Source organism: Homarus americanus, unplaced genomic scaffold, assembly GCF_018991925.1.
Source record: "Homarus americanus isolate GMGI-L3 unplaced genomic scaffold, GMGI_Hamer_2.0 scaffold7626, whole genome shotgun sequence".
Taxonomy (NCBI): domain Eukaryota; kingdom Metazoa; phylum Arthropoda; class Malacostraca; order Decapoda; family Nephropidae; genus Homarus; species Homarus americanus.
In genome coordinates this window covers 19,541,685-19,559,870 of record NW_024718273.1, presented here as the reverse complement: position 1 = coordinate 19,559,870, position 18,186 = coordinate 19,541,685, and the positions used below count along the sequence as shown (strand labels likewise).

The window sequence follows — 18,186 nt, the reverse complement described above, 5'->3', positions numbered from 1 at the left end:
AACTGTAATGGCTGTGGTAACTGGCTGTGTGACTGGTAACCGTGTAATGGCTGTGTGGTGACTGTGTGATGACTAAACTGTAGCTGTGTGTGACTGGTAACTAATGGCTGTGGTGACTGGTAACTGTGTAGTGGTTGTGTGGTGACTGTGGTAACTAAGCAATGGCTGTGTGGTGAAACTGTGTAGTGGCTATGTGATGACTGTGGTAACTAAGCAATGGCTGTGGTGACTGAATGGCTGTGTGGTGACTGGTACTGTGTGGCTGTGTGGTGACTGGTAACTGTAATGGCTGTGTGGTGACTGTGATGACTGTGGTAACCAAGCAATGGCTGTGTGGTGACTGGTAACTGTGTACAATGGCTGTGTGAATGTAATGGCTGTGTGGTGACTGTGTGATGACTGTGGTAACTGCTGTAATAGCTGTGGTGACTGGTAACTGTGTGGATGTGTGACTGGTAACTGTAGTCTGTGGTAAGCTGGCTGTGTGGTGACTGTAACTGTAATGGCTGTGTGGTGACTGTGATGACTGTGGTAACCGCAATGGCTGTGTGGTGACTGTAACTGTGTGGTAACTGTGTGGACTGTGTGATGACTGTAACTGTGTAATGGTGTGGTGACTGTGTAACTGTAATGGCTGTGTGGGCTGTGGTAACTAATGCTGTAACTGGCTGTGTGGTGACTGGTAACTGTGTAATGTGTGTGTGCTGTGTGATGACTGTGGTAACTAAGCAATGGCTGTGTGGTGACTGTAACTGTGTAATGGCTGTGGTAACTGTTTAGTGGCTGTGATGACTGTAGTAACTGCAATAGCTGTGTGGTGACTGGTAACTGTGTTAATGGCTGTGTGGTGACTGTGTGATGACTGTAGTAACTGCAATAGCTGTGTGGTGACTGGTAACTGTGTAATGGCTGTGTGATGACTGTGGTAACTGTAATGGCTGTGTGGTGACTGTGGTAACTGCAGTGGCTGTGTGGTGACTGTGGTAACTGTAATGGCTGTGTGGTAACTGTAATGGCTGTGTGATGACTGTGGTAACTGTAATGGCTGTGTGGTGACTGTGGTAACTGTAATGGCTGTGTGGTAACTGTAATGGCTGTGTGGTAACTGTAATGGCTGTGTGGTAACTGTAATGGCTGTGTGGTAACTGCAATGGCTGTGTGGTAACTGTAATGGCTGTGTGGTAACTGTAATGGCTGTGTGGTAACTGCAATGGCTGTGTGGTAACTGTAATGGCTGTGTGGTAACTGCAATGGCTGTGTGGTAACTGTAATGGCTGTGTGGTAACTGCAATGGCTGTACGATAACTGGTTTCGTCACTATCAGCTTACTAGCCGCTTGGGCGTTGCATCCAGTGACTGTGTTGACTGTTAATGTGACTGTTTTATGACTGAGGCGCTTTGTTTGCTGTCCTTGGTCGATTTTTTAACAGTGTTTGTACCGTACAATGGTTGCTGGTGTAGGTATATTGCTCTAGGTAGTAAGTACAGTGTTTGTATACCCAGGAGAGAAGTTCTCTTTGACTCGAGTGTTTCCTTCGCTGTCATACAATAATGCATCCACATGTTAAGATACTTTCACCAAATACCTAATGTAACAGAGCCCGGACATGACAGGTCCTTTACCGCCTATTACAGTGTCCTCACATTGCACCATAACAAACTAATCACCTGAGCGGTCAGTAAGGTAATAAGTGTTGAAAACAATCATTATAAGTTAAACAAAATCGAATAAGGCGGAGAATGAACCTCAAACTCAATGAGCTAGGAATATATATTTTTTAAATTATGCCCTGCAACAGTTAGCGTATCAGAGTTATATAAAGGTAGCAGTATTAATTTTAAACATGCACATTATATATTATAGAGTATATATATATATATATTTGGGTATTGGCAGATTAAATTAAAATTAATACAAATTGAATTATTTTGGCCCTGTTCTCTCATATAAAAAATGCGCTCACGCAGCAGCTGGTGACGTAGAGAGCTTAAAAGAAAAGCTGTGATTGGTCTATTCAAGTCTCCTCCAAATATACAAAGGACAGTTTGGCCAATCAGTTTGTTGTATGAGAGTCAGACAATAAGGTGTCTTGCTATTGGTGGAAAGAAAATTTTGCCGCGCTTTTCGCCTATTTCATCTGGGTTCCCGCGCACTGACACACATTGTGAACAAGAGGTGAGGTGGGTGGAAGTGAACAACATTGTGTGGCAGACATTTGTCTACTTTTACTCCTCCAACGGCTTGAAATGTCTCAGCAGGCAGAGAAGATGTGGTCCAAGATGTATGTCCTGAAGCGAGGTGTGTATTTACAGTGTTTTATTCAAGAATTATTACTTAAATAGTATTGGTTTACTTCAACAAGTTTTCCATTCCCATACAAAGTCTAGATCTCTTTACCGTAAGTCAAAATATTGTCAATACTCATCGGTGTATAGTTATTTGAACAAATGTAAAGTATGTTAGTTATAATATGCAAATAATTAAAACCGCTGAGTTAATTGAACATCATTTAATTACACAAACCAACGGTTGCTGTGAATTGTAACTGCCAAACTGGTTTCCTGTTAACAAGTAGTTCACCTGATGGTTCATAATACTTGAAATGTGTAACGATACTGGTGTCCTACATGTAAGTATAATTGCTGGAATGGTTGTTATTTTGGGAAGAATATTGGCTTTGGTAGAAATAAGCAATGTACCTAGAGCAGGGTGTGGCTACCTTCTACTATCTGTATCTTGAAGCGAGAGCTCTTGAGTTACACATTGTAATTTTTAATTGTTCATGGACAAGTGTCATTACTAGTCTTGGGATGCACTTAAAGACCCGAGGTGTAGAAGAGCAGTTTACTCAATGTTGATGAGCCACACCAACTTATAATGAGCAAGAAGCCAAGTCTGGATTACCTGATTAGCCACCAGTTTATTTCTGATAAACCCCTTTTGGATAGGTTCTCACTGAGCTGAATAAAATCTGGCATTAGCCAAATGGGTAAATATTCATATATTGGCTGTCCTCGGGTTTTGGTACAAAAGTGGGTTTTTTGACGGTTTGGGGTGTTTTGCTAAAATCTGACCATCATTTCTTTTGCAAATTGGCTTTTTTTTTTTTTTTGCAAAAAAAAAAATATTCAATTTGAACAAACTACGAATTTGCACAAAAGGGGAAGTCAAATTTGAGTAAAACACCAAAAATTCTCATACCAAAGGAACCAACTTACCTAACCTAACCTACAAGGAGGAAGAGGTAAGGATGAGACAACTGACTCTTAAGGAAGGAGTATAACCTCGGGTAGACATGGCAGGAACTTGCCGACAGCCAATGGATGAATACCTGTATTGACTGCCAAATAAAATATTAAAGTGGGGTCCCTGCACTGAAGGCATTAACTGCCCTAATGCTGCCTGGAGGTGGGGAGGGATAAAAGACCCCATACATGGTTATTCAGTGATATACCCCATGCACAGGTAAAGAAATTACACATTCTTTAGTTCGTGTCAGTCGTGCAGCTGGATAGGAGTGAAGCTGCTTGTACTATACCACTGTTTAACACCAATTCCTCCTTGGGGAAACAGATGAACCAAGGAAAAAACCCAAGAATTTGGATGAAAGAATAACATAAGAAACTACCCTGTTGTATTTCTTGAACCTGTTGGAATTTTAGATATTCAAAATACCATAATGGTGTGTAAATATCAACACTCCCAGCCCCTGATTTTTTGCTGCTAATATGTTTCATCAATTCTTGCTAGTACAGTACAGTAGTTGGAGAGGAAGGTACGGTAATTATTTTCTTGGTCACCATTTTCCTATTTGCATTTGGTTCAATTTCACGAGCTTATCCACTAACTTATCTTGGCACTCGTTCGCCATGGTTGCAAGTACAAGACTGAATATGGTTGTGCAAGTGTCATGATTTGCAAAAAAATTCAGTGTTTGATTATCCTTCAGTAGTTTGCACAAGCGTCAGTCATCCCCACACACCACAATGATTGACCGTGTATGGGGACTTTTAGCGCTGTTAAACTTGAGGTGAAATAAACTGGGGGTTAAGTGATGGCTCGGGTCACAGGTATGGTGTGAGAGAGAGACTTGTGTAATTACAAAGATTTATATTGTCATGTTTTACAGATGGGCGTCAAGAACCAGTTATGTTTGACAAGATTACCTCGCGCGTCCAGAAACTTTGCTATGGACTCAACATGGAGTTTATTGATCCGGTAATACTTCTGATGGGTTTTGTTTTTGGAGTAGAATACAGTATGTGATACGGGTCACTATTATGGGGCTTTAGTGTACATTGGGGGGGGGGGGGTTATTTTGTTAAATCATTAAACTCGCCTTTATGGTCTTTTACTTATAGAACATTTAATGTATTTGTACAAAATAGTCATGATTTTTGTTATTTGCCTCTAATTAAATATAAAATAATGGGGCAAGATAGTCATTAAGTAGTTACACTAATATACTATGTTTGCCATTGTATGTAATTCTTGGGAGGAAAATGATTAGGGGTCATATAACAAAATTACCATTGTTGCCAAACAATATTTGCCCTTCCATTTTGTCAGATGGCTGTGGTCTACACCATGTTGTGGTTTTTAGGAGGATCAGACCACTGAAGATTGTGGTTAAGCTTTAATTATTTGTAATTTTCTGACAGATCCAGCACAAGACCCGTTGTCTAAAGTAGATTCAGGTTATAACGGTTCTATAAACTGTAAAACTTATAGTACAGTACAGTGGTGCTCCTCTTGTTTTTCTTCATTGTACTACACAACTTCTGCCAAACTGGTGTATGAGAGCTGCACAACTTAACACCTTGGAAATTAAAAGCAGAAATTGGCTGCTGATGCACACCTCCTTCTGGCAGGTCTTGAAGTGACAGTTTTCAAATTACAGTAGAACAAATTGGTTCTTTAGATGGCATGAAATTTCATCATTTTATTTTTCAGCCGGCAATCACCCTGAAGGTGATAAATGGACTTTACTCTGGAGTAACAACAGTGGAGTTGGACAACCTTACAGCAGAAACTGTTGCCACCATGACCACCAAACATCCGGACTACGCTGTTTTGGCAGCAAGGATCGCTGTGTCGAACCTTCACAAGGAGACCAAGAAATGTTTCAGTGGTAAGTTTGTGTTGTCATGAGAAGCAGAGATATGCAGCAGTTGTAGTTAAGTATATTTGTGATCCTGGTACAGTAAGATGGTAGACTGACAAAACACAAGAGCTGAGGTTCAAGTATTGTTCATAATGAGGCTTGTGTTGACAGAGGTGATGACTGATCTGTACAACATGGTTGACAAGGAGAATGGACTGAAGATTCCAATGATTGGTGAGAAATATTACAAGATAATAATGGACAATGCAGATAAACTGAACTCTGCCATCATCTATGACCGAGACTTCTCCTACAACTACTTCGGCTTCAAGGTCGGTAAATGATGCAGCACTTCATTGAGTTTTTGGTGCGAGTTGAATACAGTTCTGTGACATTTCTACTGGAATGAATTAATATTTATAAAGTAAAAATTGTATGAAGATGTATAAAGACACGGCTGCTGGTCTTTGGGGGGATAGAGGTTATTTTTCACTACTGTACTTGTGATGCAGAGTACTGTACTGTGTGTAAACTTGAGAGGGAGACAATTGCATTTTTGCCGTGACTGGCTAAGTTCCTGCTAATGCTATTTGACTGAGTGCTCTCTGATTGGCTAATTGTCCATCACCAGCGATGAATGCGAGAACAATATGGGACCGTGACTGGCGGCATTTTGGCATTTATTTTGCCGTGAGTGGATTGTTGTGTAGCTGTACATCCATAGTATGACACTAAGAGAAGAATTACTGTATTTACTAATGTACTATGAATCTTAGCAATCATTAATTTTGAGTACAGTGTAGGTTTTAATGGATGATTTTCTCACCCAGACTCTGGAACGTTCTTATCTACTGAAAATTGGTGGGAAAGTAGCAGAGCTTCCCCAACACATGCTGATGAGGGTGGCAATAGGTATCCATGGCGAAGACATTGATGCTGCCATTGAGACGTACAACTTGTTATCGGAGAAATGGTTCACTCATGCATCACCAACTCTATTCAATGCTGCTACTTGTCGGCCACAGTTGTCAAGGTATTACAGTTCACTACTTTTCTGTTCTAAGAAACTGACAGGTTTATTGTGATAAAACTCAGTTGGTCTTACTGTAGATGGTACATTGTTAGGTATACCATGTAGGGAGATGCTTCGTATCGCTGTAAGATTATCCTCGGCTTTTCTACCTGAATGTTAATAATCGTGACCCTAACCTAACCTAACCTTTGAACAGCTGTTTCTTGCTGACAATGAAGGATGACAGCATCGAAGGTATTTATGACACCTTAAAGCAGTGTGCGCTCATATCGAAGTCGGCAGGAGGCATTGGTCTCAACGTGCACTGTATCCGAGGCACTGGGAGCTACATTGCCGGTACTAATGGTACATCTAACGGCCTGGTGCCTATGCTCCGAGTGTACAACAACACAGGTAATATAATGTTTGGTTTGAGAGTTTTTTAAGACTGCGGTCATTCAGTTGGAGATAAGTTTTGGGGCCGTGTTACTTGGTAGCTTTATTTTTTCTAGAACCTTAAATCATTATCTACACAATATGATCAGACTTTATTCTTACTGATTTTTAGGTTCTTATTCCTACTGATTTTAGGTTCCTGTTTATTGCATGTCTTAAAATATACTGGAGGTTTAGTTAGGGTTCTAGAATTAAAAAATTACTATGGTATAGTACAGTATTAGTTGGTTGTACAGTTGGTAAAAGCAAGAAGCTTCTGGGAAAAAATAGATGGAATGTAAGCTTAAAAGAGTGTAGGAAGTCGGGTATTCTATATTTTAATGGTATTTATACTGGGTAGTTATATATTAAGATGTTTGTACCTGATGGTTATTAAGTGTAGTGTCTAGTTACCTGTACAGTATATTGACTGAGGATGTTTGTAGTTATATAAACTGATAATCATTGTTACACCATCAGCTCGTTATGTTGACCAGGGAGGGAATAAGAGGCCAGGTGCGTTTGCCATATACCTGGAGCCCTGGCACCCAGACGTCTTTGATTTCCTAGAATTACGCAAGAACACTGGTAAAGTAAGTCATGTATGGTGCTGTGCTGTGACTATCCTTGACATGTAGTGAGTTACCATAATTACCTTGACACACACTAGCAGTTTATGAAGTGACCTAATACAATGCATCCAGTCCCCAAGTTACAAATGGGTTTACATTCCTTGACCCTGTATGTCAGTAATGTTAATTCCTGTGATGATAAAGTACTGTAAATAAATGGTATTTTAGTTGTCTTGTAATGAATATACAGTATTGGGATCCCGTTAGTGTGGTGGGCTTTAGTAACTTGGGGACTGCCTGTATTAGTGGTAGTCCTCCTTATCTAAGAAAGTGCTGTATTAGTACTGCACGAGCCTTCATATAATAGTACCCAATGGAAGAACACTCAAAGTATATTACTCGCTGACCTAACTTTTTGTATAATAGGAAGAACAGAGGGCCCGTGACCTGTTCTTTGCCCTGTGGATCCCTGACCTCTTCATGCGACGTGTGGAGGAGGGTGGAGACTGGTGCCTGATGTGCCCTCATAAGTGTCCTGGTCTACATGACACTTGGGGTAAGCTTTAATAGATAGTGTTGGGTCAGAGTAAACTTTGCTGTGCAAGATGTTTATTTTGAATGTTGAAAGACTAAGAAAAATAAATAAAATCCGTTTACATTAAGTTTAAATTAACAGGTGAGAAATTTGAGGAGCTGTATATGAAGTACGAGAAAGAGGGACGCTACATTCGTAAAGTGCCGGCTCATAAGCTGTGGTATGCCATCATTGAATCGCAGGTGAGTTCTGGTTGTGAGGATCAACAGCTTTTACTTGTCTATAAAAATGTCTGAAATTTATTTTCGAAGTGATGGATAGGAATAGAATTAATTTTCTTGTAAAGATGATAGTGGGAAGGAAACTGAGCAGATTACAAATACTGTTCAGTATTGTTTACACATTCTTTATCCTACTGTATACAGGTAGAGACAGGTACTCCCTACATGCTGTATAAGGATGCTTGTAACAGCAAGAGCAATCAGCAGAATCTTGGCACCATCAAGTGCTCTAATCTTTGCACAGAGATTGTACAGTATTCATCCCCAGATGAGGTAAGTAGGGTGCAGTTTGTGTGGTGAAGTTGGGGATAGCAATAGTAAGGTGTACAGTGCATTACATGTTGTAAGCTTGTATTGAAAGATGAGGATAATGGATGGGATTTCAATCATACAGTTGACCATGGACATAATGGTAGTAGTTAAGAGGTGGTGAAGAGGAATTGACTGGTGAGGAGAGAAGGTATGGGAGACTTACCGAGGCAAAAACCTGCATATTGTATTATATCTTGAATAAATTTTTAAGATTAACACCCTCTGCTTTTTGGAACTTAGAAAATGGACAGGATCAATAACAAACATTCTCCCTTTATTTACTATCTTGCACTCGTTCTTAAAGCTGTAATGGGTGTATTACTACTGTGGTTATTCCCTTTCAATGTAATCTTAAATATATACAGTACAGTATGTAGTTTAACTCGCTTCACAGGACACCGCATCGCCCATCAGCAGCATTCAAAATTCACTCGACATTTCTGAGCTATTTAGTCATTAATGCACAGTGCTGCTTCTTGAGTATGTTCATCACCTTTGGTGTGTCCTTCACCCCAGCCTTCCTATCCGCTGTATGGACTACAGATGTATTATTAGTTTTTAATTTCCTGAATACCCAGTCGAATTTTATTTTACATCCGCTACCCTTTGGACATTTAAGTGGATACTGAATACAGTACAGCATTCACAAACAAAAGCTCCCTCCCTAACCGAGTTAGTAAATACCCCAAATGAGATAAACCCGAATACATACTTGCACCAAATGACCATCGGTTAGACCATTCCTGTGACTGGTCTTGCCACCGGGTGAAAGTTTGTTGATGACTGTACGTACTTGTGTAATTTTCGTAGTTTTATAATAGTTGTTTTTATTCACAGGTTGCTGTTTGTAATTTGGCATCCCTTGCTCTTAACATGTATGTTAATCCAGATAAGACCTACAACTTCTCAAAGCTGAAAGAGGTCACCAAGGTAAGACTATAAGGTTTGAGTTTTTATTAATTCCCTACACTGTGGATAGTGATTTTTTAATCTTATACATATTGTAACCTGGTGGAGGGGGGGGGGGTGTCCAGCCTAAGTGGATGCTTTTATATACATACTCGCATGTTGGCATATTTCTTGTAGGTGGTCACTAAAAATCTCAACAAGATCATTGATGTGAACTTCTACCCCGTGGAAGAAGCTCGACTCTCTAACATGCGACATCGCCCCATTGGAATTGGCGTTCAAGGTTTGGCCGATGCCTTCATCCTCATGAGGTGCTTAAAACTGGTTGTCTTGTGAACTTTTTGGGATAATGTATAAAAGTTTTAAGCATATTATGTTTCTTGGGATTCATTTAATCTATAAATAATGTTTAGATTCTTGTGCATATCTTTCAGTTTTATGAGAATATGTTGGTCACTTGTCACCTTTATTGCACATTATTGATTTGTAAGTTTCACCATCCTCCTTTTTGTTGCAGATATCCCTTTGATTCTGAGGAAGCCAAGCTCTTGAACAAACAAATATTTGAAACCATGTACTACGGAGCCATGGAGGCCAGCTGTGAACTGGCGGAGAAAGAAGGTCCGTACGAGACTTATGAAGGATCGCCAGTCAGTAAAGGAGTAAGTTTATCCTTGTTGAGAACACTGTCCGGATAATACATTAATCTAAATACTAATTGTATACTTTTGATCAATTTATCAGTTAAAATTTTCTTGGATCATGTGAAGATTAGGGGCCAGCTTATTTCACCTTAAGATTTAACTACTTTAACTTAACCCTCCAGGATATTTAATCAGGAGAAGTAAGCTGGAGTAACTAACCATAAGTGATTCGGTGGTTTTGACCCTCCGCCAAGACTTCTATTGTGGAGAGTTGAATCTGACTTGCTCTTAATTTGCAGTTTTTCCAGTATGACATGTGGAAAGTGACCCCCACAGACCTTCATGACTGGACTGCCCTCAAGGCTAAAGTGGCTAAGTTTGGTGTGCGTAACTCTCTGCTCCTTGCCCCCATGCCTACTGCTTCCACTGCCCAGATCCTTGGAAATAATGAAGCGATTGAGGCGTTCACCTCTAACATATACACTCGAAGAGTGCTCTCAGGAGAGTTCCAGGTTAGTTGTTGGCAAAGTGTTGGGGGTAGAGTATCCTGAGAAGCAGGTGTTTGTCCATCATTGACTGATCAATTCTTGTCATGTGTAATTGTAGTGTTGGGACGGCACACACTCTAGCTACGCCCCTGTACCCAAATTTTTATGTCTAGTGCAAATTACAGCTTATGTTCAAATTAATTACTATATTACAAGAATACCAGCAATGTAAATTATATTCTCCCAGGTCATTTCAGTGGCATTTTATAAGATAAAAACTCACTCTTAAGGACTAATAAATAAACACACATTAGACCTTTGGAGCCAACTGTCAAACATATCACCTCACCTTCCCTCCTCCTACCCCGTCTGCCCAGCCAGGGTTTGTCTTAATATTTTTTTATCTTATAAAATATCAGACTAATGTTAGGAGAATATAATTTGCATTGCTGGAATCCTTGCAAGACAATAAATTGAATAAAACGTCATCTGTTTTGCACATTACCGTAGATGATTAAGAGTTCTAGTGTATATGTAAGTGTGTGTATATAGTGATTTAGGGGATTTTTAGGGGTGTTTCTGACTTATTGCATTTTTTGGCTTTACTTTGTATATACTTTTTCTGAGTTGGAACCAATTACCAAATATCCCATTGGAATAGTAGATTCAGTTACCGAAATTTTTGGTTAACAAATGACTGGAACCAATTGTGCTCGTTAATCGAGGGACTACTGTTTTATAGTTTGGTAAATAACCTTATACTGTAAGAGGTGGCTGGGCCAGTGAATCGGTGACGTAGTTATAGCCAAGGCCTTAGTTTTAGTCCACTGCCTCCACACACATTGTTCCCATACAAATCCATGCTCTTCATTTTTCTTATTTATAGTTTTATATATTTTTATTTCTAAGCCACATTTATCTGAAGTAATTGTTAAAGTTCGTTTTTCTGAGACACGAATTTGCATTGTAGGATTTATTGGGGAGTCCCAAGAGTGAGTTTCAACTAATCGAAGAAAGTTTATCCAGCACTTCAATCCCCGTAGATGCTGGATAACTGGGGTTCTACTATAATTTGTTTATTGAATACATTTTTACTTTAGTTTCTTGGTGTTCAGTCCTTCTAGGTTAATAATTAATGAATGTGACTTTGTCTTGTAATTACCAACTTCTTGATCAGATTGTCAACCATCACCTCTTGCGAGACCTGACTGAGCTTGGACTGTGGGACGACAACACCAAGAATGAGATAATTTCCCATAATGGTTCTGTCCAGGTAAGTTTATATAATATCTAGAACTGTTATGCTGATAGAATGGTTGTGGGAAGAAGTTGTAATATATGTTGGATGCCCTGGAGTTGATTTGTCTTTGCTTATAGTTTATCTTATATCTGTGGTATCTTTAGTTTCTGATCTTGGCTTATTATTTCAGAACATTGCGAAAATTCCAGATGATCTAAAGGCTTTGTATAAGACAGTGTGGGAGATTTCACAGAAGGTCGTTATTCAGATGGCAGCAGATCGTGGGGCCTTCATCGACCAGAGTCAGTCACTCAACATACATATTGCAGAACCTAATTATGGCAAGCTGTCCTCCATGCACTTTTATGCTTGGAAAAGGGTAAGTGTTTTATTGTATTATAGGATAAACAAGTGAATATGTTGATTTTTCCTACAATTACAGCATTTTTCTTACTTGTGAGACACCCACCAGAATAATGCCAATGTTAATCTTGGAATATGAGGAACTACTGTGAAAGAAATTGTGCCTTTAGGTTATTCTATTGTAGTTAGATTTTGTTTAAAATAGCAATATACCGGTAAGTACTCCTGAGCTTGCTGATTCGGAATATGGTCTACAACCTGATTGCAGGGTAATTAGTGGCTGTAATGATGCTTGGAAGATTTTAGAAAAAATTTTTCTTGATCACTTGCCAACTATGGGTTTGGGGTGCCATTTATTTAATTTTTTTTTTATTCTGGAAGTATTTAATTAGTTAAAATGTATGACCCCACTCTGACTTGCCCAACCTTCGTTAATTCCCTGGTGACCCACTTGGGGGGGGTGTGTCTTGTGATGAAACCCCATTTTTCCCATAAGGTAGTTGAATTGTTCATGTATGTGCTTATCATGGCAATTTTCTAGTCTAACACCCGCAAATGTTGAGGATAGGTGATACATGAGGTGGTGTCTGACTGGCCAGAAACCTATCCCATTGAAGCCTATGCTATAAGACTCCTGATTTGTTGGGTTTCTCTGGAACCTAAACCCACTTGTAAATTGGGAGAACCTGTACAACATTGTTAAAAAAAGGCCTTTGTTATTCTTTTTTTTTTTTATTAGTTATATGTTTAATATTCTTGGGTGATTTCTAACGAATTTACTCAATCAACAGGGATTAAAGACTGGAATGTATTACCTCCGCACAAGGCCAGCTGCCAGTGCTATTCAGTTTACAGTTGATAAAACCAAGCTGAAATCAACTGCTGGTGCCACTACTAAGATCAATGAAACAACAAATGGAACTGTTAGTGGCATTGCTACCAATGTTTAATATTCTTGGGTGATTTCTAATGAATTTACTCAATCAACAGGGATTAAAGACTGGAATGTATTACCTCCGCACAAGGCCAGCTGCCAGTGCTATTCAGTTTACAGTTGATAAAACCAAGCTGAAATCAACTGCTGGTGCCACTACTAAGATCAATGAAACAACAAATGGAACTGTTATTGGCATTGCTACCAATGGTGAAGAGAAGAACATGGCTGCCATGGTGTGCTCGCTTGAGAACAAGGATGACTGCTTTATGTGTGGGTCATAAATTTGAACCTGCCAGAGAGTATATAAGGTGCAAGAATTTGTTTTTATTTTCTTTGCTTTAATTATGGATCTATATTTTCATGTACTATTTAAGTTCCTCATTATACAATCTGTGATTTATTTTTATTCTCTTGCATATTAACCCTTTTGTCGGCTATGTGTGTGGACCAAATCTCGCTCATAGACCGGCCAATGACACTGCAAAATTTATAGATTTATAGAGATGCAAATTGGGTCATCAGCCAGCTAAAGGGTTAATAATATATGTACATAAAAGGTCATATTTTCAATAGGATATCTGTGAACTGGCAACCTGTGGTTGAAAGTTGTGCTTCATATGTTTAATTCAATTATTATTTCTTTTTGTTCTCGTGCAAGGTAGCTGGAGTACAGCTGCTCCTCGACTTATGACGGGGTTAGGTCGTTCGTTAACCGAAACCATTCTTTCAATGGGATTTTGGATAATCTGTTTCAGCTCACTGAAAATTACATAAAAAGTAAAAATAAATGCATTTAAGTACACTTACTTTGAGGTGTGTATGTAGAAGGCTCCTGGTTGATAATGATGGGAATTAGAAGTGGGGGTGGAGGAGAAGGGAGAAGAGAAGGAAGTGGGGATGGAAGAGAAATCACCCTATGATTCATGCAGTCATTTCACCCATAAAATTTTAAGTTCACTTGGTGTAATTCAAGATTTTCTCTAAATCAACAGTGCACTGCACTATATACAGGTATTGTCAATATGTAAAATAAATTTCAGAATGACCAATAACGGTAATGTAAAAATGTAAAATTATTTATGTTCAAGAGTCTCAAGCAAGATATTACCTCTACTGACAGACACAAACTGGCGCCTGTTGGGTGCGCTAAAAACTAGTTTCATGTACTTCAATTATGTTCAGTAATTGTTAAAATGACTAAAAAAATTAATATAAAACTTGGAAAATATTGAATAGTACAACCTTAATATTTACTCAAATGGGAACGAATTTAAGTTCTAGAACCGCCGATTACTGTATTGGCGGACTACTATTCCAGCTGGTGAGCAAGCGAAAACATGTTAAGAATTTAACAAAATTGAAGATGGTTATGGAAGGTAATTTGTTAACCGAGGGATCACTGTATACGTACATTACATATACACTAGAACTCGTAAATCACTACAGGTGATTAATTTTTATGGCGTGCAAAATGACATTTATATTCAAATTATTCACTGTCTTGCAAAGATTCCAGCAATGCAAATTATATTCTAACTTTAGTCTGATATTATACAAGATAAAAACTAGCCTAAAACCACCAAACCCTGGCTGGACGGGAGGAGACAGTGACATGTTTGACAGTTGGTACCAAATGTCTAGTGAAGTGTTTGTCCTTTTAGATTTTTTTTTTTTTTTTGGCTTGTAAAATGTCATGGAAGTGACTGGGGCTTGCCTGCCATTTTAAAGGGTTTCACAAACGAAAATTTTGTCAGTGCAATCACTAACGTTGGGACTCAAAAATACTTAATTTATATTCTTTTGTACAACTGGGGTGGTCGAGTGTGTCGTAAGTTGAGGAGTAGCTGTAGTTATAATACTTAGTTTGTTCACTAGGTTTAGTGGTTATTTCATATTCTCTTGGTAAAGGCAATTGTAGTTTTATTCTATGCTGTATATTGCTTTTAGTATTTTAAGTTGTGCATTCACACATGTGCCTTATGAAATCAGCACAACACAACCGAGAGCTTACATATCACTGCCACTATTTGTATATAATCCTAGATCTATACAATTACGATTAAATTTTATGTTGAGTATCCTGTACTTTGTTTTAAAATTATTCATCCACATATGAACTAGTAATAAATTTCATTGATCATAATCAACTGAAAGTATTTAAAAGTTTTGCCAGATGACTTCTGCAATTGGGGGGGGGCAAAAGACGTCAAAACTACTTTATTGGTGTTTCAAGGGGAAAGTCTTGCTTCACACACACGTTTCCCAACCTTGAAAGTTTACTGGTTAATTTCTTCACTATATACAAACTTGGGAAGATCAGTCATTAAAACTCATTGGTCAATACAGGTACAGTATATAATTGTATATTCTTTATAATCTTGTGTTTGTATTACAAAGTATAAAAATTACCAATATTAACTTGTCAGATTAAAGGATAATAATCCTGAATAGGTTATCTGAAAGTGTATTAGTCCCTGTCTTATAGGCAGAAGCATTTAAATAAATGCGGGTTAATTACATTACTCTTATAACTATCACCCCCTGTAACTTAGATCTAGCTATGAGGCTCATGTTCAGAGCACGTGATAAGATGTGCCCACAGGAGTCGCGTTACTTAGTGCTGAGCTAAGGAATAAGTGACTGTCTCCTTGGACACTTACTGTGGGCAATAGTTTGATGCTACTCACGAGAGTAAGATGTTATTTAGACACATCATTGCTTTTGTCTTCCCTTGAGGGAGGACATAGGATATATTTCCGTTCTCCCTTGAGGGTCCCGACTCGAGATCACTGTCTCGCATCAATTGGGCTTGTTTAGCAGAGCTACTATAAGATAGCCTCTGTCCCTATGTAACACTCATAGCTATGGTGATAAATCTTTTTTTGGAAGTGTACATGGAAACCTTTATAATAAATGAAGAAAGAACATATTGGATTTCACTACAGAAAATCCAATAAACTTAACTATATTTTAGTAGGTAGTGGTAATAGGCAGCTACCAAACGGATGTTCTACTGCCTGGGGAAGATATTGGAAGCATACTGTGCTATCTATGGTAGATCCTGATGCCATATGGCATCACAAAAATTGTGACCGAGTCCCAGGTTGCTGATCTGACTTTCTGCCTCATTTACACACAATTGCAGGGGTCTCAATTGTTTCTCTTACTATTGACAACACAACATACATATATTGTTTCATTTTTTTTTTTTTTGTAAGTCTTTATGGTTCATTATTATTACACTTTCGCCCCCCAGGCCCAAAGATATTGTTACATACTTGGCAAAGCATAGCTTAAGAGGACCCAGTTTACAGTTAGTCAAGTGTACTCCAAGTAACTGTGACAATTTTGGTAACAAGTTATTCATCATACTGGAGAGAGAATCTGTTACTCATACTGTTTTATATATAAAGAAAATTAAGTAGTTAAATAAATATATACCTGTACTTTAAAAATTAAGATATTTTTGAGGTTGCGAGCAAATATACAGTATTTATGGCGAGCTTATTCACAACATGCACTTAGAAATTTGGTATAATATTTAATAAATTATCTACAAGATGTTCAAATAATAGATCCTTTAAATATTTTGACATATATAATGATGGGCTACTTCATTCTTTTGTCAATGAAATGAATTCTAATTAAGTTGGAACTTCAATTTTATTTTACCCAAATAATCTTTAATAGTTTATCTAAATGTTTTGTTAAAAAAATATACTGTATTGTACAATTGAGCGAGACATGAATGGTACACAAACCCCACTACACGTACAATACTGAAAACAAAAATGCACAAAATCAAATGTATACTTGCCAGCAGATGCTGTTATATGAGCTTGTGATGCCAGCAGTTAGAAAAGTCAAAAGATTGCAAATACACCTGAAAAGTTATAATAATTAAACATGCACAATTATATGAGGTGCTCCAGGTTAAAGTGCCAAATATATCAACTCACAAAATATCACTTGTCACAACACATTCATGAAGCCATTTCTCTGTCCAATCCACATGTGCTTGTTGGAGAGGGTGTGGATCAAAATATATTTGGTGAGAAGTTGCACTGGGAATGCATCCTCCCTATTTACATTAATTTTTATGGGGAAAATTTCCCGGATATTTGCAGTTTCAATATTCGCAATGACTTTCAGGAACGTATCCCTTACAATAACTTGGGTATTCGTGTACAGTATTTTTGTTTTTCAAGTGTTTGACTAGTGTTTCGACTGCTAGTGAATTATTGAGAAGAACTGGTACTGTTGATTAACAAAAGACTAGCTACAGGTTGTACCTCTAGTCCGGCATTCTGTGGTCCAGAACGATTTTAGTTTGCCCATGGAGAAAATTAATTTGAATCTGGTACTTTTGATGTTTGGCTAAATTTTGCCTTATTTACCCTACTTTTTTGGTGAATTACTACCTCTAATAAAGCAACAACCTAATAAACCAACGAAAATAACCGATAGTTAAATAAAAACACACAGGAAAAGTTTTTATGTTCTACAGCTTCAGCTAGAGTTGAACTTGACGACTTTGCAACTTCGTCATCTGAGTAAAAACACACACAACAACATTGGCTGTCCTTATGTTTTCAACTTTACCACCACTGGTGGGTAGAATTTGTTTTAAATTCAGAAACATGAATTAAAATATATATATGAACAGTAAATAAGTTTTGCATTCATATTCTTATGTAGAGTGATGACGATATGTTTTCACGTGCTCACTTACATACGCTCAGTCTCACTTTTTTCTTTACCATTAATGGTTAGCTACTTTTATTGTTCCATTAATAACATTACTTATAACAACCATATTAATTTTACTACAGCTACAACCAGGGTCTTATTTTCTTCAGTTTTATATGTAGAACAGGTCAGTCGCTGGTTTTGTAAACAACGAAAACAATGCCGTCTCGTCTCCGCGTGTTTTAATATTCTACGTATTATTAATGAATTGTATTGTTCATTTTGCACACAAAAATTAATTCAATCAAAAAGACATTCAGTAATTAACAATAATGAGTCTTTTGTACATAAGAGAAATGACACTGTTTACACGATTTGTGGACATTGGCGGGCCGCTCAAACCGGTCGAAATTTTAAATTGTGTAGTGTGGATTTTTTTGTGTCCAAATAAAAAAAAACGTTGAATTAAAAACTCAAAATTTGAGAACCTACTGTACAACAAAGCAGTGAAAGTGGTGCTAGGGCTTCCAAGTGTTAGCCCAAGTCACTATCTATCCAGGAAAAGGGTGAATTTCCATGGTCCGGCACCGGTCTAATTAAATATATAATTCATGAGAGTATATACAGTACATTATGGAATAATAATATTACATTTTCGCCCCGG

At 38.0% G+C, this 18,186-nt stretch overlaps 1 protein-coding gene across 1 annotated transcript; it reads left to right on the top strand.

Moving 5' to 3' along the window:
- Positions 1–1,917: 1,917 nt before the first annotated feature.
- Positions 1,918–13,564, top strand: LOC121859548 (ribonucleoside-diphosphate reductase large subunit-like). Its single transcript, XM_042356443.1, has 17 exons — positions 1,918–2,299; positions 4,131–4,219; positions 4,955–5,132; positions 5,277–5,437; positions 5,936–6,138; positions 6,335–6,531; positions 7,033–7,145; positions 7,551–7,680; positions 7,801–7,901; positions 8,085–8,213; positions 9,090–9,182; positions 9,339–9,472; positions 9,679–9,823; positions 10,105–10,317; positions 11,471–11,566; positions 11,724–11,912; positions 12,688–13,564. Exons 1-17 carry the CDS (start codon positions 2,248–2,250, stop codon positions 12,844–12,846), a joined length of 2,382 nt encoding a protein of 793 aa, XP_042212377.1. The 5' UTR covers positions 1,918–2,247; the 3' UTR covers positions 12,847–13,564.
- The last annotated feature ends 4,622 nt before the right edge of the window (positions 13,565–18,186 follow it).